We start from the raw sequence: 26,400 nt of genomic DNA, 5'->3' as shown, positions 1-26,400 counted from the left end.
GGAAGGAAGGATGAAGAGGACACATAGAAACGAGAGGCAGAGAAGAAAAGAAGACTGAAAGACAAAAAGTGATGGAGAAAATAGGTGAGGGAATCAAAGGAAGAGAGAGAAAAGACCGGCCTGTCTTGGCTAGAGAGCTGTCCAGCGGCCTGGCCTGTCCCGCTAGCAGGCAAAGGAGTTATATAGAGCAGCTCTCTCCCCCTCCTTCACTTCCTGGGTGGAGCTGGCGCTGGGGTGAGGCAAAGAAAAAAACCCTTTAAAAACCTCCGAGCCTGCAGTCAGCAAGTCCCAACAGGAGTGGTGAAATTACAGCCTTCCTTGCCGAGGAAGAAAGACGGGCCAGCTGGCTCCAGGGGAAGAAGCAGCCATCTGAGCGCAGCACAGCCGTGGCGGGATGTCCCAACCTTGACGCCAAGTTTGGCTCAAGCCTCTGCACTGTGCCACATTCCAGCGAGGTCCGGGTGCCTCTTGACTTTGGCAGCCCTCCTTTGAGCCTTTTCGCCCTGCCAGGAAGGGATCTTTGGAATTCTTCTAGGGGGACGGTGTGCTGGCACCTCTGGGCAATGGCTGTTTGGGCTGCTGTGGCCCCGTGCCAGGGCTGAAGCCGGCACCTCGAGATCTTTGGCTGTCCGGACACATGGGCATCCCTGGTGCTAGGCAGCCTCTCTGAAGCATAAGGTGAGTCGGGGTCGCCCTCAAAAGCTGGCAGCCAAGGCGGTGGAGCCACTTCCAACGACAAGTTCCAGAAAAGCCACTTTTTAAAGGTTTTCAGCAGACAGTGGCGGGGGCATTTCTGTAGGAAACAGCCTACTTCACCAGATGCAGAAGGCAGCTTGAGAGAGAACGGAAAAAAGAGCATCAATAAATTCCTGCTTTAAAAGGGTGGCGTGGTTTTTTTTGGAGCTGTGTGCAGAGCGAAAGTGAAAAGGTGGGCGGCGATGGTGATGCTGTCGGTTTCGAAAAACGGCACTAGGCGGAGTGGCAGCTCTCTGTGTGCAGCCAGGAGCCTTGGCATGCGGCGGGCCACGGGCTGGCTCTTTCTCCTGCTGCTCGCCTTGGAGTGCCTCTGCTCCGCCTTCGCGCTCTCCACTTGCAAGACTGTGGACATGGACCTGATGAAGCGCAAGCGGATCGAGGCCATTCGGGGCCAGATCCTTAGTAAGCTCAAGCTGTCCAGTCCGCCCGAAGTGGAAGAGGCCACGACTTTGTCTGATGAGATTGTGGCACTTTACAATATCACCAAGGATTTGATCAAGGAAAAGGTCACGGAGGAGCCACGGGAGACTCCCCAAGAAGAATATTACGCCAAGGAAGTTCACATGTTCAAGATGCTGTCTTCGAGTCATGGTGAGAGAGCTCTCCGGGTGTTTATTGGGGAGGCTGGTTACAATAGTCTGTAGTTAGAGGAAGATGAGAAACTAAAACATGGAAGAGCAAGGGTTTGGGCCAGTAGCGCCTTAAAATTACCCTTTTGGGGGCAGAAGGGGATATCTTTATGCTGTGGTTGCTAGGCCTACGAAAATTAAGCCGATGAAGTTTTTCTGCACACTTTAGCTGCATGTTGGGAAAAGCTTTGCTTGCTAAGTTTCTACATGCCAGGCTGCTGTTAACAAGCACGGGAGCAGGACAGGTTAAAAAGCTGGTTACATTCTCCTAGGTTTGAGTATGACCTATGTATGGTGGTCCACGGGGGCTTTTGGCACATCGCTTTTTCCCATGCCTGCCTGCAAGGGTGGGATTTAGGCACGTGTTTGCTGACATACATGTTTTAGATGCCAGCAAATTCTCTGGACTCAGCCTTCCCATCTGTGAAATAGGAATAATGTTCATTGATCTTCCAGGGGTTGCTTAAAGAGTCAAAGTGATGGGCTGGGATCTGCATCTACTATTTTTAGTCGAAAAACTTCCTACACGTACAGTGGAGAGAGCAATAAATGTAGCCATGGAGAAGAACGGGAGAAAGGTTTAGTATCTGAATAGCTTCTAGGATGCTAATTGCAGACGAGAAATGAGACCTTCGAGCTTCTCTCAGGCCTTTGTGGGATTACTCCGGCCGTTAAAGCTTAGACGTTTCCTTCACCCTTCCCGAACTACTTCTGGATTTTACATCCGCGGTTTGTAGCAACCTGTTTCTCCTGAGCTTTGAGCAGTATTTCCATCCGTTCTGCATGCGGGGATGCTGTTAAAGGTACAGGTGACAGTAGTCCCATCGTTGAGTTGGCCAGCCCCAGAGACAGGACAGGCGCAATCCTCAGCAAATGTCCCCCCGCGAAATGCAAAGAATTGAAAAGGCAGAGTGGTAATGTCTGATGGCAGAGCATGGGTAAAGCTGCTCATAGCTGTCTCGCTGCGGGGTGGCTGCCCCAGCCAGAGCAAGGGCTGTTCACTGTGGCCGCCATGTGCAAAGGGACCTGTGAGAAAAGGGCCTCCACCTGCTGACTTCTGGGGGTCAGAAATACTGGGCAGGCAGAACTGGCAGAACTGGAGCGGGTACAGGAGCCTGTAGGTTAGGTGCAGGGCTTGCCAAACCCAAAGCAGACCTTCTTATTGCCTGCCTGACTTGACCAGTCGGGGCATGGAAGACCAACTTTAACTGCAGAAATTCCAGGGAGGGACAAAATAGTAAAGAGTCCAGTAGCACCTTTAAGACTAAGCAACTTTAGCATAAGCTTTTGAGAACCACAGCTCTCTTCATCAGATGACGAAGAGAGCTGTGGTTATAAACAGAATTTATACAGGTTGCAGAATACAGCTTTGCCTGGTATGCAACACTTGAAAATAATTTTTTACTGCCCTCTTTCCAAAAGGATTATTTTAGATCCAGAGGAGTTAGCTGTGTTAGACTGTAGTTGCAAAATAGTAGAGTCCAGTAGCACTGTTAAGACCAGCCAACTTTATTTTAGCATAAGCTTTTGAGAACCTCAGCGCTCTCTGTCAGATGCCTCTGACGAAGAGAGCTGTAGTTCTCAAAAACTTATGCTACAATAAAGTTGGTTAGTCTCAAAAGTGCTACTGGACTCTTTACTATTTTGCAACTACAGACTAACACGGCTAACTCCTCCGGATCTATGACCAGGGAGGGACAGGCGTTCTGCACTTGCTCAGAGGCTCTATCCCCGCCCCCCCCCTGCCCCCCAATTTCAGCTTTGGGATTTTAAAAACGGGTGCCAGTGTCAATTTCTGGCTCAGAGTTTTAAGACCTGCTTAGAGAGCTGTAGTTCTCAAAAACTTATGCTACAATAAAGTTGGTTAGTCTCAAAAGTGCTACTGGACTCTTTACTATTTTGCAACTACAGACTAACACGGCTAACTCCTCCGGATCTATGACCAGGGAGGGACAGGCGTTCTGCACTTGCTCAGAGGCTCTATCCCCCTCCCCCACCCCCATTTCAGCTTTGGGATTTTAAAAACGGGTGCCAGTGTCAATTTCTGGCTCAGAGTTTTAAGACCTGCTTAGCAAGTTTATGAGATGTACATGAGAAAGGGGAAGTATAGATTCTAAGATCTATGCAGCCACCCTTTCGGCCCTTAACGGAGAGAAAGAGAGCAGCCTTCCAGTTCATCCCCTCCACTTCCACTTCCTTTCTGTCTGCATGAGAAACCCGGCTGCAGTATTTTGGTTGTGCAGCCTGCCTTGCCGTGAAGCTGCGCAAAATAATCTCCCCCCCCCAACCACCACACACACACACACACACACTGCTGCTTCCAAGGAACGTGGAGCAAAGAGAAAGAAGGGAGGTTGGTTGGTTAGGTTAGAAACCTTACAGTTTCCGGGAAAAGTGCTAGTCTCAGCAGGCCCCAATTTGTGGGTTGCCTCTCCGCTTCTCCACGGAGGCTGCAGCTAGCCCGCGTGGTTTGATTCATTCAGAAAAGGCAGGCCGAACTGCTCTGTTCAGACTCTTTAACAGTAGCCGTGTACTCGTGTCATGATGCCAACTCTTTTTGGTTTTCGCTCACCAAGCTTCTCTTTTGCCACCGCTCTGTGCCCGCAAAAGCTAGCTCTGCCTCATTTCTGCACATCAAAGCTGTTGTTAAAAGCACAAGAGCAGAGCCAATTTAAAAAAAAAAATTGGCAACTCTAGCAAATGTCTCCCAAAGGCTGAATGATTAGCACAAAACTTGGCTCTCTGAACAGTAGCGGGAAGAGCAGGGCTCTCAGATATTTCCCTTCTGCCTGCCTCGGGGGCTTGCGGGCATGTCTCACAAACAGATCGCCCGAGCGAGAGATGCAGGTTGCCAAGTTAAAATGGGGTGGAGGGTGTCTCTGAACGGGATGTGGGTGCAAAAGAGGGGGGGTTTGCACCACCCCCACCCCCTAGCTGTGAAAAGTTCCAGCTCTGACTCTAGGATCGGAAAATCCCACCCAGATTGCAGCTGTCTCAATCTGGTTTGGGGTATAATTACCTGGCTGGGTGTGGCTGTCCTGGCACACAGCCCAAGCGGAACTAAGACCCGCAGGCCGGGGCGGGGGCTTGTACTGTTCATGTAGTCTCTTGGAGATAAGATGGCATCGTGGATAGCATCGACATGCGCCAGTCAGATAGGCTGAGGAGAGGCATGGGCTTTGAGCTTAGGGTGGCCAGCTCCAAGTTGGGAAATTCCTGGAGATCTGGGGGGTGAAACCTGGAGAAACCTGGAGAAACTGGGTTTTGTGGAGGGAAAGGGCCTTAGCATGGCATAATTCTAGAGTCCACCCCCCAAAGTAGCCATTTTCTCCAGGTGAACTGTTCTCTGTGGCCTGGAGATCAGTTGTAATTCCGGGAGATCTCCAGCCACTACCTGGAGACTGGCAACCCTATTTGAGCTCCATGCACAAGATCTCTTCTATGAGAGGGGGGATTAATTAACTGCCCCCCCTTCCCCTAGCTTGACTTTTTGCCCCTTCCCCTGCTTAAACTGCCCTGAGGAGAGCTAGAGTGTTGGACCAGGCCTGGGAGATCCAAATTGAAATTCCAGCTTAGCTATAAAGCTTACAGCCAGTTACTGTCTCTTAGCTTAATCTTCCTCGCAAGGTTGTTGTTAGGATGAGGGGGGTAGGAGAACCTCAAGTTTCTTGCAGGTGGGCCAGGTAGAATTTTGTCAGATGTCCAACAGACCTTTTTTAAAGGTGCTGGGGCAGGACAAATGGAAACGTGGGCCACCCTCTTCATTTCCCCAAGCTGCTTATTCAGACTGCCAGCGTCTTCAAACTGGGCCTGCTCCTCTGCCTTTTAAACCCCAGAGTGGCAATAAGTAGGTGAAGGTTTTCCCACCATGGATTAAGCGTCAGGAAAGTTTTTCTTGCTTTATTTCTGCTGCCCAGACTTCTGTTAGGACGAGCAAAGGAGCAAGGCCAGGTTTTTAAAAAGTTGGCTACTTTATTCCCAGCACTTAAGCAAATAAGAATTACACGTTTGGAGCCAATTCTTCTTGCAGGAGCAGTGCAGAGAAAACAGTGGGTATATGGCATCTGTCCATGGAGGCTCCATTTATCTCTCACGGCAAATGGCACCCAATGAGACTTTTCCTATGACAGGATTGTAATGCTGGAAGAAGCTGTCCCAGCAGTGTCCCCTGTACAGCTGCCAACTCTGGGCTGGCCAATTTCTGGAGATTTGGGGGTGGAGCCTGGGGAGGGCGGGGTTTGTGAGACCACAGCAGGGCTGTAATTGTAAGACTGTTGTCAGAAATAGCGCAGAGAGATGCCGGCCTTGTTGAGGGAAAAGGACTATAGACTTCGCTGCTGGGTACTGTCTGCTTATGTAGATATGCTCCTACTGGATAGTTTCCACGTTGCTAATAGACGCCATGTTCGTTAGTTAGCCTTTGTTCCGGAAAGGTTTCCTCTCTGTGTTTCGACTAGGGTTGCCAGCCTCCAGGTAGTGGCTGGAGATCTCCCGGAATTACAACTGGTCTCCAGGCCACAGAGATCAGTTCACCTGGAGAAAATGGCTACTTTGGGGGAGGGGGTGGACTCTATGGAATTATGACATAGCAAGGTCCTTTCCTCTCCAAACCCCACTTTCTCCAGGTTTCACCCCCCAGATCTCCAGGAATTTCCCAACTTGGAACTGGCAACCCTAGTTTCGACCTAATGCTTTTTTCCCAAATTTTCTGCGAACATACCCTATTGTATCTGTTCATTGAATGTCCCAACTGGAGATCATAATTGTATTTTGCTCTGTGTGAACGTCCTAGCTGTTGATTATATCATATTCGCTTGCACATTGTAATCCGCCTGGGTCTCGGTAAGGAAGGTGGACTTTAAACAAACAAATAAATAGTGCCATAGAGCCCACCCGCAAGATCAGCCAACTTTTTGCAGGGTCTTTGAAGACTGGGGATTACTTGTAATTCCGGGAGATCACCTGCAGCCGCTTTATAAGTTCATGAGTCTGGCTCTGGAGCGGTGACCCCAGTTTGGTATAGTTGTATGAACTTTTCTATTAAAACTGTGGTTGCAATGATCAGTAATGTACCACGGTGGTTGTTAAGCCCTATTCAAATAATATCCTGAGCCAGGCAGAATTCAGCAGGGCTGTAGCCCCGTAAGCTGTTTCCAGTGAATATAGAAGGTCGGGGAAAGCCTTGGAGGTAACCAGGCCCACATCAAAACAGAAAGCAGATTTTTTCCGAAATGGCTGTTTCCACATTACTTACCTTCATCCAGAACGCTGCGGGACGTCACGAAAAAAACCCACAGACGATAGCGTTTTCTTGTGCGAGTTTTGCACGATGTCGCTCAAAACTCGCGCAAGAAGACGCTATCTTCCATTTTTTTCCGCGATGTCCCGCGGCATTCCGGATGAAGGTAAGTAGTGTGGAAACGGCCAATGCTAACAGCCCCTGTTGGCAGCAATGTATTCCGGAGGGCAAATCCAGTTTCCTTTCTTCCCTGTTACCAAGATGGCACTTACTCTATGCCCTGTTTGGGTCCATAGCTTGCCATCTGCAGAGCTAGGTTGGTGTCCCTTAGTACCCCATAAGTGGTACCGCATCCTTCTGTTACACACACATGCAATAGCCATGCCTTTGGGCATGTGCAGAATGCCTGTCCTTCATCACAGAGTAGCTTCAGTCATCCAAAAATGTGAAACCAGTTAGTGATAGAAGGGATGGTGTGGCGGGGGGGGCAGGGTGGGAACATGCAGTGACTGGACATGCTGAAATATACCATTAGCCAGTTACTTCCTTGTTTCAGTGGCTGTTCTGCAGGAATCCTGTCACATTGCTCCAGCATGGTGGCTTTAGGTTTGGCCCGTGTGAAATGGCAGAGCGCCAGAAGGCACCCCCGGGGGCCTAACCCACTTCCACAAAAGTTGGTGGTTAGGATTGCACCGGTTTTGTTATCAGCCTGGGCTCCGGTGCCTCTGACACGCAAAGGAATTTCGCAAGGGAAAGTTTCCTCCAGGAAGGGGTAAAGAAGGAGGCTGGAAATTTGTGGGTCAGGCTGTAGTTAAGGTAGCTTGTGATGGAAGCTGGTAAAGGTTGGTAGGATAAAGCAGGACGAAATGAAGCGAGAAAGAAGGGGGTTGGGGATGGTGTGTGGGGAGGGCGTTGCCAGCCTCCAGGTGGTGGCTGGAGATCTCCCAGAATTACAACTGGTCTCCAGGTGACAGAGATCAGTTCCCCTGGAGAAAATGTTGTATGTAAATTTGACTCAGTCAGGCTGGGATTGAATAGAGACTATGAATGGTTATCTCATTATCAGAAGTAACTGACTTCCTTAACAGAAGCCAACTGATCTCCATGTCAGAAGCTACTGTTTGCATCTGCTCCTCCCTCCCCTCTCCACCTATATATCTGACCAGTTTCTTCTTGCCCTCCATGCATCTGACGAAGAGAACTGTGATTCTCGAAAGCTTATGCTACAATAAAGTTGGTTAGTCTTAAAGGTGCTACTGGACTCTTTTTGATCCTGGAGAAAATAGCTGCTTTGGAGGGTGGACTCTATGACATTATTTATTTATTTATTTATCTATTTGTCTATTTATTTATTTATTTATATTCTGCCCTCCCCACACCAGCAGGCTCAGGGCAGATTATACCATTATAAGGCTCCTCCCCTCCACAAATCCTCCCTCTCCATGCTCCACCCCTCAAATCTCCAGGAATTTCCCAACCTGGACCTGGCAACCCGGTCCTAATTCAGCGCCACCCTAAGATCTACGGCCCACACATGGCAAACAGCGGGTGCTAAAGGATTATTTTTGTGTATCCTAAACTGCTCATGGAGAGACCTGGAGGTTCAGTGAACCCACGCCGTAATTTGAGCACCAAAATGCATGGCAAATATGTCCCCCCACAAGCCAAGTTAGGGGGTTCCCTGGGCCATTACCAGAACTTCCCTACTGCTGAAAAAAAGAATCCCAGAGAAACCTGTCCCGCTACTCCGTTTACCCCCATTATACAACTAAAGGAAACAGAGGCTGGAAACACAGACATCATGATACATGCCCGTAGTCATCCTGTTATCTTGGGGGGGCTCAGAAGCCTCGAAATAGCTTGGGAATTTCCGGCGGGGAGGGGAGTAAGGTCTGTTTAAGGGAGACACCGTTATCTCCGTCTTTATGGCTGTCATACCAAAACCCTTGTTTTTCAAGATAGGGCGGTGGGTCTCCCCCACAGTCAAGTGGAAACCAAATAGTTGACCACACGAGCCTGGAAGAAGGGAACTGAAGGCGGGAGAGATTGGGTTCTTAAGTTCCTCAGTTCTTTTCTTAGCACTGATAGGGAAGCAGTTCTTAGTGGTTACACATGGGAGTGGTGATAAAGGGTCCATGGTGTTGCCAGCTGTGGCTCCTACGGAAAGAATTCCCCGAAACCTTTACAGAGACCACCGCTTCTGCTTATCACATGCTTCCCCTCCAGCTCGCAGTTCTCTCTGAACTCCACATGCGTCGAAGTCTAAAAACGGGTATACCCCGCTTGGCTTTCCTGTCTTCGACACAATACGCAAAAAACTCAAGACTGTTCCACGAATGTCACAGGGAGAAATTTGCAGGGGGTGCAGATGGAAGACAAGACGGGACGAGGAGCCAGACTCCGTGCCCCTTTGATCTCACAAGGAAGAGAGATGTAAAAATAGACTCTTCCTGTAGTATAAATAGATGCTGGGACTGTCATATGGGTAAAAAGAGGGCGATCAGCTGGGAGGGGGAGCTGCTGTTTGCAAGCAGATTTTGGAGAGCTCGGCAACCCCTTGTATCTCTCCCCGCCTCTCCCCATATGTGCCCCAGAGAACGCTCCGATCAGCTGGAAAACATCTGCTGGTGGTCCCTGGCCCCAGGGAGGCTCGGTTGGCCTCAACCAGGGCCAGGGCCTTTTCGGTTCTGGCCCCAACCTGGAGGAACTCTCTGTCTGAGGACACCTGGGCCCGTCAGGATCTTCTATCATTTTGACGGGCCTGTAAGACGGAGATGTTCCACCCGGCATATGGTTGAGGCCGGCATGAGATCCTCACTGAGCCTCCCATCAGCCTCAGTGTCCACCGGCCAGCTGCCCAACGTATGGGTACAGCACGGGGCTATGTAGTGCCCATTCGTTAGCTGACCCACGTATGGGTTGCAGTACATTATCTGTCCGCTTCCCTCCCCCTGTATGCTGATAGGCAGGAATCTGGAATTGAACCCATATTGGGACAGTTATTATCTGTTTGTTGATTTTATGAGGAACTGTTGTTTTATGAATTGTTTTTAATATTTGTATTATATTTTTATAACTGCTGTACCTCGCCCTGAGCCCATTTGTGGGAAGGGTGGGTTAGAAATGTCGTTGTTGTTGTTGTTGTTGATGATGATGATGATGATAATGATGATGATGATGATGATGATGATGATAGTAATAATAATAATAATAATAAAAGTGGCAGCACATGTTTGCCTTGCCATTGCAGGGTTCAGATCAGACAGTGGTAAAGGAAGAAAGAGAATAAAACCGTTGTATACCCATCCAGGGTCGATTCCAGATGGCCCTCCCCGTCCCGAAACGTCGTGCATCGTCACGCGGAAAACGCGAAATATCGCGTTTTCTTGCACGAGTTTTGCGCGACGTCACGCAAAACTCGCGTGAGAAAATGCGGTATTTCGCGTTTTCCACGCGATGACGCGTGACGTTTCGGGACGGGGAGGGCCGTCTGGAATCGGCCCTGCTTTCTGGAGGTTGCATCCTTTCCCCACTGCTTTGGGAGATGGAGCAGTTTCCGAGCTGCATGTTGGAAACCCAAACTGATCTCTCAGTTCTTTCTTGATCTATAAAACAGGAAGAAAAGCAGGCCCAGAATTGTTGTGAGTCATGTGTCCCCAGGGGCACAGGGGTGATACACGTAGGAAAGCGCATCTTGGAGGCTTCTGCAATCAGGTTTCCGACACTCCTAGGCATAGCTGACTTCTGTTATCGATTTTGGCGCTGGCATTCAGCTTCTCCGCCCGCCACCAGCCCCCAGAGATCTGCTTGCAGAAATCTGGGAAGAATCCAAGCCCTCTTGGCAGATCTAAAACTCCTGCCTTTAGGATTACCAGTTGCTATTAATTGACTTAACACAGACTTCCGGAATGTTACCCGGCAGCTGTGGGATCCTGCCAGGAAACCCAGGGCACAGCTTGGCGTAATGGCAAAACAGAGAAGAAGGATGCCAACTTTTCCCCCTGGCTCCCGTCCCTCTGCCTTTGACAGCAGCTTGCAGATTAGGTAGCCAATGAAGCTTCTCTCTGTGTCATAAAAAGCTTCGCCTGATGATTTCTGAATTCAGGTTATTCTCCCTGCCAAGCCCTACCTGAAGAATAGCAGCTGGCTGGGCTGGGTCCAAGATGCATCGGTGGAATGGGAGAGGAGGGGGTGGAAGCCCCATTGGGAAGGTGCAAAGGGTAGGCCGGAGCAGGAAGCAAGCCAGGAAAAGTCATCCTGGTGGAGAAGAAGGGCATGAGAATGAAGTAGCAGAGTCCCAACACAGTAGAAAGAACAGTTCCGCTTCAAGCTATAGGTTCTAGGCAGAGGAACCTGTATTATTATCTTAATTTTTTTAAAAAAAAAATCCTGCAAGTAGAAAACTAGCACTGAGGGATGGACTAGAACTTCTCTCCCTGATTTGTTTGGGTTTTTTTAAAAAAACATGCAGGGTGTGTTTTATATGGAGACCTTTAAAGATGGCTTCCTTCCAAACACATTCCTATTTCTGTGTTTTTAAAACCCCAAAGCAACACCGGCACTTGCATCCTAAAACATGATGTAGAGCCAAGCCCTATGGATTGTAGAGGAACAACTTCTTCATAATCGGGCCTAGCTGAGCGTAGCCAGATCTTGTTATCTGCTACACCGGAGGTTTTTAATGTTAATGGATTTACATCTGAACCCCTTGCAAAAGTTTCAGCTACTCTGCAGAGGAGTCAAGATCTTGCAAGGTCTGCAAACTGTAAGGAAGAAATAAATCACCTGCCCATGGAAGCAGAGTAAAGGCACCCAAGTTATTGTAACTCCCCTTCTCTCTTTGTGCAGACAGCTACGGAACACAGTACAAGAGGAACAGCCACAGTATCTTCTTCGCATTTGACCTGGAACAGATCCGGGATGCCCTCCGTAATCCGGACCTGCTGTACCGCGCCGAGCTGAGAATGCTGCGTGGTTCCAGACTGGGATCGGTGACTGTGCAGCAGCGGGTGGAGCTTTATCAGGTGTGAAGGCTGGGAAGGGCAGTGCCAATAGGGGCAGGGGAAAGGGGCAGGGGGGGCACTTAATTCCTAAATAAAGTGCTGCTGGGAGCTCAAGCATGCCTGGAAGGTCTCCACTCTGATCTGGAAACTTTTCAATGTAATCCCAGACTGGGTGGCAATAATTCATTGGTAAGAGGGAAGAAGTACTCTGCGAATGCTCTGAGAGCTAAACTACACGAGACGCCCGACACGTGTCGGGTTCCCACAAATTTACCTGGGAAGCGTAGTCATGCCTCTTCCCTGAGCTCCTGGAGGGAAACCTGAACGGAGGGGAGAAATCCGCTCTGCTCGGGTTTTCCTCCGGGAGCTTGTGGGGGGAGGCACAACTACACTTCCCAGGTAAACTTGCAGGAACCTGACAAATGTCGGGTGTCTTGTGTAGTTTAGCTCTCAGATACCATCTTTTCTTTTTACATCCAGGGCTGATTCTTGCAGGATCTAAGGGTTTTAGTGAATGAGACTGTCACAAATTAAGCCCCCCACAAGATTTTGTGTTGTTTGCATTCTACACCAAAAGGGAAGATGTTCAAAATAAAATTTTTCATTTTGTTTCTTCAATTCCCAACTCAGATTTTAAAAAATCCCAACATGTGCTGAGTCACTATAGAGCCCAGATAGGCTGCATCTGTGCAAAGGACGAGTCTTTGCGGGAATATTTGCATGCATTATAGGTCTGGGCTTATTGCGGGAGTTAGTGGACAAAGGATCATAGCGTTGTGAGGAAAGGGGGCTTTTAGGGAGAGAAGAAGAAGCCATGAAGGAAAGGTGGGAGATTTCCTGGGGAATGGGAAGTGTTTTGCCTTCTACAGGCTTTGCCTGTGAGTCTGTCTACACGAGATGCCTCAAACGCAATGTTTGCTGAGAAGCCTAGTTTAAAAAGACAGAGCTGGCGGAGATCGCTCTTCAGAGAGTTTGTCAATTTCATCTTCGCCTCCCTCAAGGCTCTGTCAGTTTCAACTCTCCGGTCTAAAACTGTGTGGGATGGCAACCAGAGGGTGGCGAGGCATGGAAATGGGCTGGAGCCGCCTTCCAGAGCTGGGCTTGGACCTGGAGAGGTTCTAATGGGCTGAATTTTCCCTTCTGGCCTTTCACAGCCCCTTCACACAGCTCCAGTGTATAGCAAAGCCTTTGCCCTGCCACTGGTTCTGTCTTTTTAAACTACCCTTCCCGGCTAACATTGCATCTCCCGACACGTGTTCTTCACGTGTCAGCTGTCTCGTGCAGAGAGGCTTGTGTCTGGAGCTAGGTCTTTCAGGGATGAGACGATGCTATATATTTTACCTGGAATCACAAGAGAGAAACTGTTCCAGGCTTATAGGGTGGGTCGGGATATGGAGCAGAGGCCGGCTGTTTCACTGACACCCCCCCCCCACACTTCTTTCCTTCTCATTTCAGCAACAGCAGTTCTCTAGCAACACCTCCTTCTGGGAATACCTGGATGGGCGCACAGTCACTGTGACAGCAGAAAAGGAATGGCTTTCATTTGATGTCACCACTGTCCTTCGCCTCTGGCTTGGGAGCACCGGTGAGTGGAAGAGGCACGGGATGGTGGTGGTAAGAAGAGACTCCCTGGCATAGGCCAGCTGGGAAGGGAGATTACGGTACTCCTAAGCGGGGCTTTTTTTCTGGGGAAAGAGGTGGTGGAACTCAGTGGGTTGCCCTCGGAGAAAATGGTCACATGGCTGGTGGCCCCGCCCCCTGATCTCCAGACAGAGGGGAGTTGAGATTGCCCTCCGCGCCATTGAGCAGCAGGGAGGGCAATCTCAACTCCCCTCTGTCTGGAGATCAGGGGGCGGGGCCACCAGCCATGTGACCATTTTCAAGAGGTTCCGGAACTCCGTTCCACCGCATTCCTGCTGAAAAAAAGCCCTGCTCCTAAGGGTTTGACTTCTTGGCTCAAAATAAATAAATTGCACATGATGATGATGATGATGATGATGATGATGATGATGATGATGATGATGATGATGATGATGATGATGATGATGATGATGGGCTCTTCTTACATGCCCAGGGAAAGGCCAGTCGCTACCTTGGGGTCAGGTAGCAATTTCCCCCAGACCAGTTTGGCTAGGGATCCTGACGGTATTTTGCCATCTTTTGGGCATGGAGCAGGGGGTCACTGGGTGTGTGTGCGGGGAGGTAAGTTGTGAATTTCCGGCATTGTGCTGGGGGTTGGACTAGATGACCCTGGAGGTCCCTTCCAACCCTATGGTTCTAATAATTCCAAACAGATAAGAAGTTAGAACATAATAGTCCAGATATTATGGTGGTTGAATGTAAGAAGGTTAAACGGATTGATGTGGCAATCCCAGGTGACAATTGAAGAAAAAGAGACTGAAAAGATAACAAACAGTGCAATGGAATGTACACTTACTCCAGGCTAAGCCAATCGATCTCAACAGGCTTAGACTGGAGTAACTCTGCATAGGATTGCACTGAAAATATATAGATCTAAGATTTGAAGTTCAGGATCTCTGGGAGAAACTTACAACAGTTATTCTGTCAGTGATAAGAGTGCTAGAAGTGATTCCAAGAGGAGTAACTGAACACCTAGGCAATATCGGCATAGATGGGTTAACAACTGGTCAGTTGCAAACAGTTGCACTACTTGGAACGTGCTACATACTAAGGCGAGACCTCACTGAGTCCTATGATTTTTGGATAAAATCCGAGTCGGTGAGGACCAAAAATCCCAGCCCAAACATCTGATGGACTGTGAAAAATAATGATAATTCTGCACTGGGAAGCCTAAATTCTTCAAAGAGAATGGGCTGTGCAAAGGAATTTCAGACAGCTAGGTGGGCCAGTTGCTGACATAGCAACAAAAAAATCATGCGGCACGTTAAAAAGTGAACACGTTAATCACGGAAGGAGCGTTCACGAACCTCGGCCATGGCGGCGTAGTGGTTAGCATGTCGGAATAAGACCTGCAAGACCTGAGTTCAAAGCCTAACCCTGCCATGAAGCCCATGTGGGCCAGCCATTCATTCTCTCTCTCCCTCTCTGAGCCCTTCACCTACCTCACAGGGTAGTTGTGGGAACAACAGGAGAAGAACCATGTTTGCCACTCTGAGCATCTTGGAGGAAGGGAAGGATTTTAAAATGTATATAGATTGGTAGTCCGCTTCATCAGACACGTGAAACGTATTTTTGTGGGGCAGAAATATATACGCAGGGGTACAAACAAGACTGTGAGAGATATGTTATTACAAAAGGATCTTTCTGCAATAGAGATCTGTTTCTACCAGCTGAAGGCAGCACTGCGTGTTTTAGGAAGCGGGAGGCAGCACTTGAAAGCTTCTACCACAATTAATCCGGTTTAGGGGCCATCTTCTTGGCACGCAGAAGGTTCTGGATTCAGCCCTAGCATCTCCCGTTTAAAAGATTGGGTAGAAAGGGTTGTGAAACAGCTTTACCTGAGATCCAGGAAAGCCGCCGTCCATCAATGTAGACAAGCTGTCCTTGATAGACCAAGGGTATGGCTCAGTAAAAGGCAGCTTCATATTTAATCTTAGGGTTCGGGCTGAGCTAGAAAGCAAGCTCCGCAGGGGTGGAATCTCCTGGATGTGCTAGCTTTCAATTTGCAGGGAGCTTTTTTGTGTGATTCAGAAAAAATGGGAGGGTTTGAGTCCAGTGGCACCTTAATGACCAACAAGATTATCAAGAGTGTAAGCTTTCGAGAATCTTGTTCGTCTCTGAGAGTCAAGCTACAAGTGACTTTTTTCACACGTAGAACACTTGATTGTTTTCACAAGTTTTCCTGGGAACTGAAGTCCCAGTGTCCTTCCCCTCTCTGTTAGAATCGCTGCCTGAAGAGCCAGAGAAAGCCAGCAGCCGCAGCAGCTTTTGCAAATCGTTCCTCCAGTCACAAGCCTGCTCTCAATGATCTTTGGGGGCGGGCAGCTGCAGCTTTCTCCCTGGGCGTCTTGCTCCCAGGGAGCTGCTCTGGTTTTTCAAAAGCTGCTGCTGCAGCCGGCTTTCTCTGGCCCTGCAGGCAGCGATTCTAATAGAGAGGAGAAGGACACTGGGACTTCAGTTCCCAGGAAAACTTGCGAGAACGATCAAGTGTTCTACGCGTGAAAAAAGTCACTTGTAGCTTGGCTCTCAGATACCACTGGACTCATATCCTGCTGTTGTACTGCAGACCAACATGGGATCTTCCTTACCTGCTCTGCAAAGTGAATACATTCCATTCTACCATGTTATTCAGCTGTTTGTGTTGCAGCCACTGGCATACCACAGCACCACGTGCACCAGATTTTTTCCCCAACGAAGTGCCACAATGCTTATTGCTTCAGGGCCCAGAAATGTTAGGGCAACCTCTCCCTGGTTTGGCTTGTGCCTGAGGTGGGAGATGAAGGTGGGCAGTTGCGGGAAAAAACAATGCTGCTATCTGCTGAGTCGGCAGGCTCCACCCTGGGCGCGCTGCCACTGTGTTTTGGAAGAGGTGAATCAAAAGGAGCACCTTTCCGATGCGTCAGGCATGCGCCACACCTCTCTCTGCTGCTTCTCTGCAGAGGTGACTGGGGTTGGGGAAAGAAGAAAGGGAAAAGGCAAAGAGCAAGTAATCAGCATTTAATTTCTAAGGGCCAAGCTCCAAGTGACGAATGACACTTGCCTGGCAAGTGAACAGACTCAGGGGTATTCCTCCCTGTTCACTTGCCGTTCACTTGCTCTGGAGCACAAGTGAACGGCAAGTGAACAGGGAGGAATACCCGTGAGTCTGTTCATTTGCCAGGCAAGTGTCATTCGTCACTTGGAGCTTGGCTCTCAGTCACTAGAAATTGGGTCTGGAGGCGGCCTGGCAATCTTGCCACCTGGCACCTTAATGCCAAAGGGTAGGGCAGGTTGTGATAATTCGCAGGAGTACGGGCAGTGAAGGAGAAAGGAGCTTCAGGTCAAAGGAAGACTTTAATATTAAGAGAGTTTGCAATTGTCTCTGTCGCTCTCTTCTGTTATTTCTAGACACACAGCTTGGACATTTAAACATCTTATTCATCACCTTATTCTTTTTCCATAACATGAGATTTTTTTTAAGTTCAAACTGCTCCTGGGGTTCTGGAATGACATCACGGGGAACCAAACGACATGCTGCGTGCAACCCGACTCCTGTTTCGAATGTGTAGAACTGTTTGGGTCCCCCTCCCAGAACCAGAAGGTTTATTGGGGCATGTCAGGAGGTGGCCACTGCTGCTCTTAAAATGTCACATTTTCTCTTCACGCTCAGCGGGGTGGCTTTCACTAGGCATGTGATCGTGGGGTTGTGGGTTCGAATCCCCCCGCTTACCTCTGCTAAACGTTACAGTCCTCATGTAATGCTTGTTTTTGTGTTTTAGAAACTTTCGGCAGGTTCCGTCTCAGCTCCCAGTGTTCCTGCGGAGAAACCGCTGGAGAACTGAAAGTGGACATAGAAGGTAAAAACTGGGGAATTTGGACTGGGCCAAGTACCCCTTGATTGCCTCTCTAAAAGGCAGGCTACTATCCTAGATAGCAACTGGTTTTTTAAAAAAAAACGGGTCAAATTTTGGGCTGAGCAAGGAAGGAAGAGCCAGTCACTTTGGCTCCATCTTTCAAATCTCCCTCCGTAAGGTTCTGGCTGCCTTGAGTTCAAAAGGCAAGAACGGATTGCAGGGCTTTTTTTCCTGGGGAAAGAGGTGGTGGAACTCAGTGGGTTGCCAGCACAGGGGACAACTCCTGGTGGGAGGTGGTGCCCCTGGTACCACGTGCGCATGCGCAAAGTGCGCACACGCTTCCGGGACTGCACAATGATGTCACTTTGGGTCAGCTGGAACAAGGGGGAGTTTTTTAAAGTTTAAATTGCCCTCAACTCCCCTCTGTCTGGAAATCAGGGGGTGGGGCCACCGGCCATGTGACCATTTTCAAGAGGTGCCAGAACTCCGTTCCACCACGCTCCAGCTGAAAAAAAGCTCTGTTTGTGCAGTTCTTAGCCTTGGAACTTTCGGCACTGGTGGGCCCCATAATGGTTTCTTCAGCTGCCCTTCTGGTCTCTGGTGGAGTGCACCATGTCCGAACTGTTTTACGGTCCATATTCCTCATGCAGGGACCCTCCCAAAGTTGCCTTGCTTTGGGGATACATAGCTGGGAAGTTTGAGAGTCATGGCCAAGGATGATCTATTGCACCTGTGGCAGAGGCTGGGGTTTGAATGGAGAGGTGTCAAAATTCAAATCTGCTAGTGGCCTTGAGAGCTGATAGATTCCCTTCACCTGGGACTCTGGGGTGTGGACCAGAAATTCCGTGGCCTGAGGTTAGAATCTTGTCTAGTGAACTTCTTGGGTTTGTATGTGTTCAGGGAATAGGAGAGAAACCTTTCTTTATTCTCAATAAAATAGTCCATAAAGCACAACGGCTTTTTGGATTTTCTCAGGCTGGGTCCAATCCAAACAAGTGCATATAAACACTCTTCAGAATCAGTAAGTTTTATGTTTGTTTAATGTATCATTCTTAGAACTGCTTATACTCTTTCTCAACATTTCTACAACTCCTAGCTAGATTTCTGCTGATTTTACATCTTTATAAATTTGCATTTATAGACCCTATTGCATGGTTTATTGAAACATCCTTGGAATTGACTGTACTAACTCACGCTGCGTAATCTGCTTGAGTATCCATGAGAAAGGCGGGCTATAAATAACATTAAAAAATAAATTAAACGAATAAATAAGTTCATGAAAGAAAGTGAAAGCTTGTAAATGTTTGCAATAGCTAAAATATCTATATGCCTCCTATAAGAGTTAGATCAAGGTCCTCAGAACCCAACCAGATGCGATGTTTTGCTGCCCATGAGATAAATTTTGCCACTTTTTCTGTAGTCCTCTTGTCCGTCTCTAGCTGGTGATTTAAAAGATGGTGATCCACAGAGCGGGCTGGAAAGGTAGTCATAAGTGGAGATAGCATGTGAACTCTTTGCTCGGCATACGTCGCACAGAGAAACTGTCTCATAAACTGAAGGCTGTGAGTAGGAGAGAAATGTTTATGACTTCAACCCCTATGATCAGTGGGCACTGTGAAATATCTGTTATAAACACGTGAGTTTTCTGCTCTTGCTTGGTTACCAGAAAGGTTTGTTCAATAACAACCATCAAAGACCCTGAGCTGGAGAAGGCACCATCCAGACCCAGGTTAGGGACGACTGGGCCTGCCAACGGCCTCCACAGAGACCTGGTTCAACCCCTGCCTGTGCGCCTTTCCTTTGTTTCCTGTAAGAGCTAGGTGTCAACAACGGGCAAGCGGCGTCTTGGTAGATCCTGCCGTCAGGACAGAACTTGTCTGTTCCTGGGAATGAAGCCGAGGGAACTTCTTCCTCTAGACATGCATGCCTGTCGTTCTTTCTGTCATGGGGGTGTGGGGAAGGGGGGGAGGGCAATTGTGCCCATTCCAGTAACCCTCTATTATGGCACCCCGTGTGACCCATCCTATGGGAACGCTGGGGGAGAGAGCATGGAAGCCCGCCCGCCCTCCCAGCACACTCGCTGAGATCCGTCAGCTAAAAATAGGCTTACAAGAGAGAACGGGTCTTGGTAACCGTGTCATGAACATGCCGATTCCACGGTGTCTGGTGGCGGGCACACCCCTCTTAAGACTTCAGATGTTTCACTTCAAAACATATTTCAGTGTGGCGGGAGCTGCTTCTGGCTGAAATGTGTTCTCTCCTGCCCTGAGCGTTGAGCTCTCAGATGTTAATTCTCGACCAAATGACAAACCGTGGAACTGAAAAAATGAAGAAGTTGGCTAATCTGACCTACTTTTGAAATGCAGAGGGGGCAGAACGTCCCACACCTATCCACAAAGAGCCATGCATCAACCTACCCAATCTTGGTCAGAGCACATAATAAGAACAGTGCCAGCAAAACATATAGAGTCCAGTAGCACCTTTAAGACTAACCAATTTTATTTTATTGTAGCATAAGCTTTCGAGAATCAAGTTCTCTTCATCAGATCGGTTCGGATCAGGCATCTGATGAAGAGAACTTGATTCTCGAAAGCTTATGCTACAATAAAATAAAATTGGTTAGTCTTAAAGGTGCTACTGGACTCTTTTTGATTTAGCAAAACATATGGCTCCGGAGGGCTCAAGTAAGCAAGCCAAGCTGCATTTCACTGTCTCTGCGTGTACTCTGTTGTGGGCTTCATCGTTCTTGCTAGCCAGAGTCACCCAATAAATCCCTTCCTTAAACATCTCTGCCCATTCTACTTTTGCCTGGATCCCCTGCCCCAAACGCCTACGTGGTATCGCTTCTCAGTTTCTCTTTTCCTTCAAACCCCTCTTCTGCATCTTCATTCCCAACTGCAACAAAGTTTAAACACACGTAACTGCGCTCGCTAGCTTTTCTGGTCCAAAGTTTAGATTGTAAGCTCCTCAGGGCAGAATACTGACATTTGTTTATGGTCTGGGCGGTGCCACATAAGGGACAATATTGAAAAGCTGAAATCAACAAAATGGAGAACATTGCGGCACTCTAAACTGAAAGTGGTTTAAGATCCCTTCCGTCGTCACAGGCAACTCTGGGGCTTGTAGGGTGAAAACAGTCCATTTCCAAAGTGGTCCATTTGTAACCACACCGCAAAACTGGGAGAAAAATCTGCACTGCAGGCTTCCTGGATTTTTGATCACGTATGGCACAAGGGTGAAATTCTTCTTACCCCGTGGCAGGAGGGTACAAGCAATCAGATTACCAAATGGCTACAGCTTGGGAAAGTCCCCTGTGGTTCTACGAAGGAGGTGGAGTGGTGGAGAGTGCCCTCAAGTCATAGCTGACTTTTTTTTTAAAAAAGAAGTTTTTATTGGATTAGAAATCAATATAATCAATACAATCAGTTTCCTTTCAATGTTCCTGTTCTAACCCCTCCCTTCCCCCCCCTTTTGTTGACTTCCAACAGTTTTCCAACCCCTTGTCCGTTTTTCCCCTACTCATTTCAAACTTATTTTATCTATTATACATATACTTTCACTCTCTTCTAAGCTTGTCTATATCAACTAAATATTACATTTCTGGCATATATTCTTTAATAATAATAATAATCATTTTTCTAATTTTAATACTCTGTACTCTGTCTTACTCCTTCTATTCTCGTCTTCCTTATGGGACAAACAATTTGTCCCTCATTCTACCTAACTCTAAATACTTCTATAAACATTGTATACATTCATTATAAGTCAATCAATTTAACTTATACTCTATATATTACTCATTACTTCCTTCTACATATCTTCATACTATTTTAATTATATAATTTCTCCATTATACAGCTATCTACCAAAATTGGTCAATCAATTTGACCCATAATCTACACATTTCTAAATGCTGCTGTAAACACAATATACTTTCAGTATAAGTCAATCAATTTAACTTATCTTCTATATGTTACTATATATTTCTTTCCACCTTACTTATATTCATTCTATTTTAATTATATTATTTCTCCATTATACAGTTATCTGTCAGAAATGAAATTAGTTAGTTTCCATCCTTATAATTCTTATAATACCACCTCTATTACTTAAGTCATAGCTGACTTATGGCAACCCCTGGCGGGGTTTACACGGCAAGAGACTAACAGAGGTGGTTTGCCATTGCCTGCCTCTGCGACCCTGGTCGTCTTGAGAAGGCTAGTGAATTCTCGCTCCCTCACCAAAATACAATTCCCAGGATCCTTGAGGGGCTGGCGGCGGGGGGGGGGGGGGGGCGGGATTTACATCTGTTAAAGTGATACGTAAGTTTATCATGTAGATGTGCCTCTTATGCCCAGCTAAATGCATCACACTGATTTCATTTCAGAAATGTTTGGAGAGTATTTAGAGGTAGCACCGTATTATCTTTAAGGCAGAGGAAATGTGTCTAAATATGCACCATGATTTTGGAGAGGGAAGGAGGGGTTGGAATCCCCTTGCCAAAACTGCAGTTGATACCAGTGAAAGCAGGGGGTTTTTTTCAGCTGGAATGCAGTGGAATGGAGTTCCAGAACCTCTTGAAAAAGAACACATGACTGGTGGCCCTGCCCCCTGATCTCCAGACAGAGGGGAGTTTAGATTGCCCTCCGCACTGCTGGAGCAGTGCGGAGGGCAATCTCAACTCCCCTCTGTCTGGAGATCAGGGGGCGGGGCCACCAGCCATGTGACCATTTTCTCCAAGGGCAATTCAAACTTTAAAAAACTCCCCCCTTGTTCCAGCTGACCCAAAGTGACATCAATGGTCCTGGGAGCATGCACGCACTTTGTGCGTGCACATGTGGTACCAGGGGCACCACCTCCTGCCAAGAGTTGCCCCCTGTGCTAGCAACCCACCCTGAGTGAAAGCAACTTGCTTGCCCTTGTTCGGTTTCCGTCGACTAGCGTGGGGGGGCCTCTGGTGCTAATGCCCCTCCCATGCTTGCTGTTTTCCAGGCACCAAATCAAAGCGCGGAGACCAGGAGAGCCTCAGCCGCACTCAGAAAGCGCCCTACCTGCTCGTGATGGCGATGCCGCCCGAGCGCGCGGACCAGCTTCAAAGCCACCGGCGTAAGCGAGCCACGCCAGGCATCCAATACTGCAGCGAGTGAGTACAAAGGCAGGAGGGAGCCACGAAGTGGGTCCGTGGCACGAGGATTGTCTTCCTGCTCCTAGTTTACTCCAGTAGAAAGCCGCCATGGCCTAATCTGACTGGCAGTGGCTCTTCAGGGTCCTGCTCAGGAAAGGTCTTTTGTGAGATCCTTATGCCTGCAGGTGTCGGACCTTCTGTGTGCAAAGCATGCGCTCTGTCACTGAGCCATGGCCTATCAGACGTATAATAAGAGTGGAAATACACATTGCGACTTACCTGGGGATGCTCAAGTGCAGGATTTTATGTGCAGTTCTCAATTCATGTGCAGGCTGTTCTTGCTCGGCGCACGTGAATGCCGCTTTCATGGGAGCTCCCTTTGTGTGATGGCATCTGCAAGTGTATCCTTCCCTGCGAGAACAAGTACTGTAGGTTCCTTTGACTTGCCAATTTGCATTTCTTTAAGGTGTGAGGAAGTGTCAAGATCTGCATTTCAATGAATGGCTGTGGGAGGTGGGGGAAACTGGGATGCTTTTAGCAGTTGAGGAGGAACCGATATCGAGCGTGTGAATGTATTCACTCGGAGCAAATTGACTGTGCATGGAAAGTTGGAGGGGGGGGGGACACATGAAATGAGGTTCACTTGAGCGTCCCTAGATTTTTAGTAATGTGTAATTCCACCCAGACATGTAACGCTTATATTGAGTCACATCATTGGCCTGTTTAGCTTGAGATTACCTACTCTCGACGGGCAGCAGTTCTCAAGGGTCTCGGATCTTTTCCTACACTTGCCAGCGGAGATAATTCAACTGGAAAGGCTGGGTAGTCGAACCTGGGACAACGGCTGAGTTCTGCCACAGATTGAGGGACCCCTCCCCAAATGAACATCCTGCTTGCCTGCTTTGTTGATTCCCCATGGGGTTGGTAGCGCACAGAGAACATGAGCTGCTGTTCACGTCAAGGAGGGCGTGTGGCTCCGAGGGAGACCCTGGAAAACCACTGCCGGTCTGAGTAGACGAGACTGACCTTGACGGACCAAGGGTCTGATTCTGTATAAGGCAACATCATGTGTTCATGGGGCTGTTGTTTGGAAGAGTTGTTCCTTTAGGGGCTGGGACAAGCTTGCTCAGCAGCAGGGGCCAGGACGTCCCCCGCCCCGCCAGGCCTCTGCTGAATTCTCTGTCAGGTGGAGTAAGGGAGGGGAACTAGTGAGTGGTTGTGACCATGGAAGGGAAAGGACAAGAGGAATCGCTCTCCAACTCCTTCGGGGTTCTTCTTTTCCAGTTCAGCAGAGAAGAACTGTTGCGTGCAGCCTCTTTATATTGACTTCCGTAAGGATTTGAACTGGAAATGGATCCACAAGCCCAGCGGCTACTATGCCAACTTCTGCATGGGGCCATGCCCCTATCTCTGGAGTTCAGACACTCAGTACAGTAAGGTGGGTAGAACAGTCCCCCCCCTTATTTGGATGCTCTCATTCCCCTTTTTCCCGCTTTGATAGCCACTATAAACTTGATTTCTGTCTCCTGACACCTAATGAAAGGCCAGTGTGCTGCAAGCATCCCTGGATGGTGTACACTTTTAAAAAGAGGACAAGCTTATGGAGTTATATACCTCCACTCTTCCTAGCTGTCTTTCGTGGGCTCCAGAACCCAAGTAGGGCTTAGACTGAATCCAAAGGCGAAACAGGAGGTCCAGTGGCCCCTTAAACAAAATTTATTCCACCATAAGCTGTCAAGAATGAGCTCACTTCGTCACTCTAGTGCAGGGGTCCCCAACGTGGTGCCGATGGGCACCATGGCACCCACCAACACTTCTCCTGGTGCCCTCAGAGTGTTTTTAAAAAGTGAGACTTTTGCCCAGCAAGGCTTCTGATTGGCTGCTGCAAATTGGTCCAGATTTTAAAAATATTGCTTAGGCAACAGCTGCCACTACGGCACAAGGCTCTTCACTGTGTGAATGAAGGTAAGCTGCAGCGGCCATTGTGTGGCTGGCTCCGCCTCCTGCGGCAGCCATTTTATGACTGCACCCACCACCCTGTGTCAGAATTCCAATGGTGCCCACAGGGTCAAAAAAGTCGGGGAGCCCTGCTCTAGAGTATCCTATGGCATGAGCTCTGACCCATGAAAGTGTATGCTGGGGGGAAACATTCTTAGTCTTCGAAGTGCTATTGCACTCCTGTTCAATTTTGCTGCCACAGGCTAACATGACTCCCCCTCTGGCATTATTCTGTGCGTCTCACTATGCAGTATTAATGGGTTCTGCAATCTGTCGACGTGAACAAAAACCTGCATCAGCTTCAGCAGGTCTGCACCACAAGGAACCTGCCGTATCTCTTGTGCCTCCGGAAGTCTCTGTGTTCAGAAGATGGTTCCAAACAGGGGTCATTTTGTAGAAAAAGAGCTGGAGGAACTTATTAGCATAACTCATTAGCATATGCCACGCCCTCTGACATCACCAGAAGTGTGCCAGTAGCACAACTGATTTGCATATGCCACACCCCTGACATCACCTATCCTAGCTGTTTTGGACCCAATCCTGGCCATTCAGGGCCAAAATTGGGCACAAAAAGGCAAAAAGGGGCTGAAAATGGCCAAAAAGGGGCAAAAATGGTCAGGATCGGGCCGCTGCTGAGTGGGAGAGTGATCCACCACCTGTCAGAGGCCCAATCCAGGCCGTTTCGGCCCTAATCCAGGTCGAAACAGGCCCAAAATGGCTGAGAGTCAGGTGGGTGGGGCCACCTGTCATGCCGGAACTGCGTTCCTGTGCGTTCCCCCTCGAAATGAGCCCTGGTTCCAAAATATCCCAACCTCACAACAGACTGTTCTTTCCCCCCGCATTTAGGTCCTTTCTCTGTACACTCAGCACAACCCTTCTGCTTCCGCCTCGCCTTGCTGTGTTCCGGATCAACTCGAGCCATTAGGAATCGTGTATTATGTGGGCCGCGGCGCCAAGGTGGAGCAGCTCTCCAACATGGTTGTCAAATCCTGCCGATGCAGCTGAGGACAAGGACTTACGGACTCAGGAAATCGATCCCTTCTGGGCGGGTTGGAATCTTTTAAAAATCTAGGTGGAGTAGGGGCCGGGACTAAAAGCAATGCAGCACGCCCTTCTACAACTCCTGATTTTAAAAAACCCTCACACCTTAAAAAAGCTTTTTTATATATATAAAAAAACACCCTTCCATGAATGTTACTGTTATAATATTTTATTATTTTGTTTTTTAAAAAAAATCTTTTGAGGGGATATTCATTGCAACTATCGAATCCTTTTTAATTATTTTGCTTCAGATTTCAAGAGTTATTTAAAGAGTTTATCTCCCTACCCCAGCAAGAATAGTTATTTTCTATTTTTTAAAAAAAAGAAAAGGGAAATTACCCTCTCCCCACTCTTTTGCCACCAATCCAAAGGATAAGCTGGCACATGAATTTTTAAAACAGTCCCAGGTGGAATCAGTGGAGGTGGAACGCCAAAGTCCCCTTCTGCAAAATGGCAGAAAAGCCTGATTTTTACAGCCAAAGAACCTCAAAGGAATGGAGAACTGGGTGGGTGTCAAGGTATTGGAACGGTGTCTTGAGCAACAGGGTTAAGATTACAAGGGGGTCAACCCGCTGCCCTCGTTAGATGGTACGAAACTGTTCAAGACTCTGGGTGGCGCCAAGGCTCCTAGGCAGTGCCAAGGATACTATCCCCAAAGAACATGGCGGATGGAAAGAATCTCTATCTGCACGCAAGTACTGGCTCTCCACTCAGTCCCACACAACTTGATTAACCGTGCCTCTTCTGTGACGGCTGTGCGGCACATACTGTAGTCTGGCTCTGCGCTCTACCTGAAGACACCTGTGGCCTCCTGCAACAAATGCAGTAGTGCGCCAAGCCTGTGAAAGAGGCAAGCTCCTATGGGGCAGGAGATTAGTCCTGCTATTGGATTCGGCTTGCCGGCCATTTAGCCCCGCCTCCTTGACCAGAGACTCCACCTACCGTTAGCCTTCCGGATGCTAGAAAATTCTGGAATTAAAAAAAGGAAATAATGGAAGGGTAGTTTTTAGGGTTTTTTGTTTGCATTCATTTAACGCAGGGTCAACAGAAGGCTAAGGAACTGCGTCAAGGCCGGGTGAGGGGAAGAGGAAGTCATTGTCACTTTTGCGTGTAACATTAAAGTTATTTTTTTCTG

The 26,400-nt window shown here is 48.3% G+C and overlaps 1 protein-coding gene across 1 annotated transcript; it reads left to right on the top strand.

Moving 5' to 3' along the window:
* The first annotated feature begins 285 nt into the window (after positions 1–285).
* Positions 286–26,400, top strand: TGFB1 (transforming growth factor beta 1). The gene is made up of 7 exons (XM_055000126.1): positions 286–1,347; positions 11,473–11,648; positions 13,083–13,212; positions 17,027–17,104; positions 22,094–22,244; positions 23,511–23,664; positions 25,071–26,400. The coding sequence occupies exons 1-7, from the start codon at positions 939–941 to the stop codon at positions 25,227–25,229; spliced, it is 1,257 nt and encodes a 418-aa protein (XP_054856101.1). The 5' UTR covers positions 286–938; the 3' UTR covers positions 25,230–26,400.

The sequence above is a fragment of the Eublepharis macularius genome, chromosome 15, assembly GCF_028583425.1.
Source record: "Eublepharis macularius isolate TG4126 chromosome 15, MPM_Emac_v1.0, whole genome shotgun sequence".
Classification (NCBI taxonomy): domain Eukaryota; kingdom Metazoa; phylum Chordata; class Lepidosauria; order Squamata; family Eublepharidae; genus Eublepharis; species Eublepharis macularius.
The sequence above is the reverse complement of the archived record's forward strand: the minus strand, read 5'-3'. Positions and strand labels throughout refer to the sequence as shown.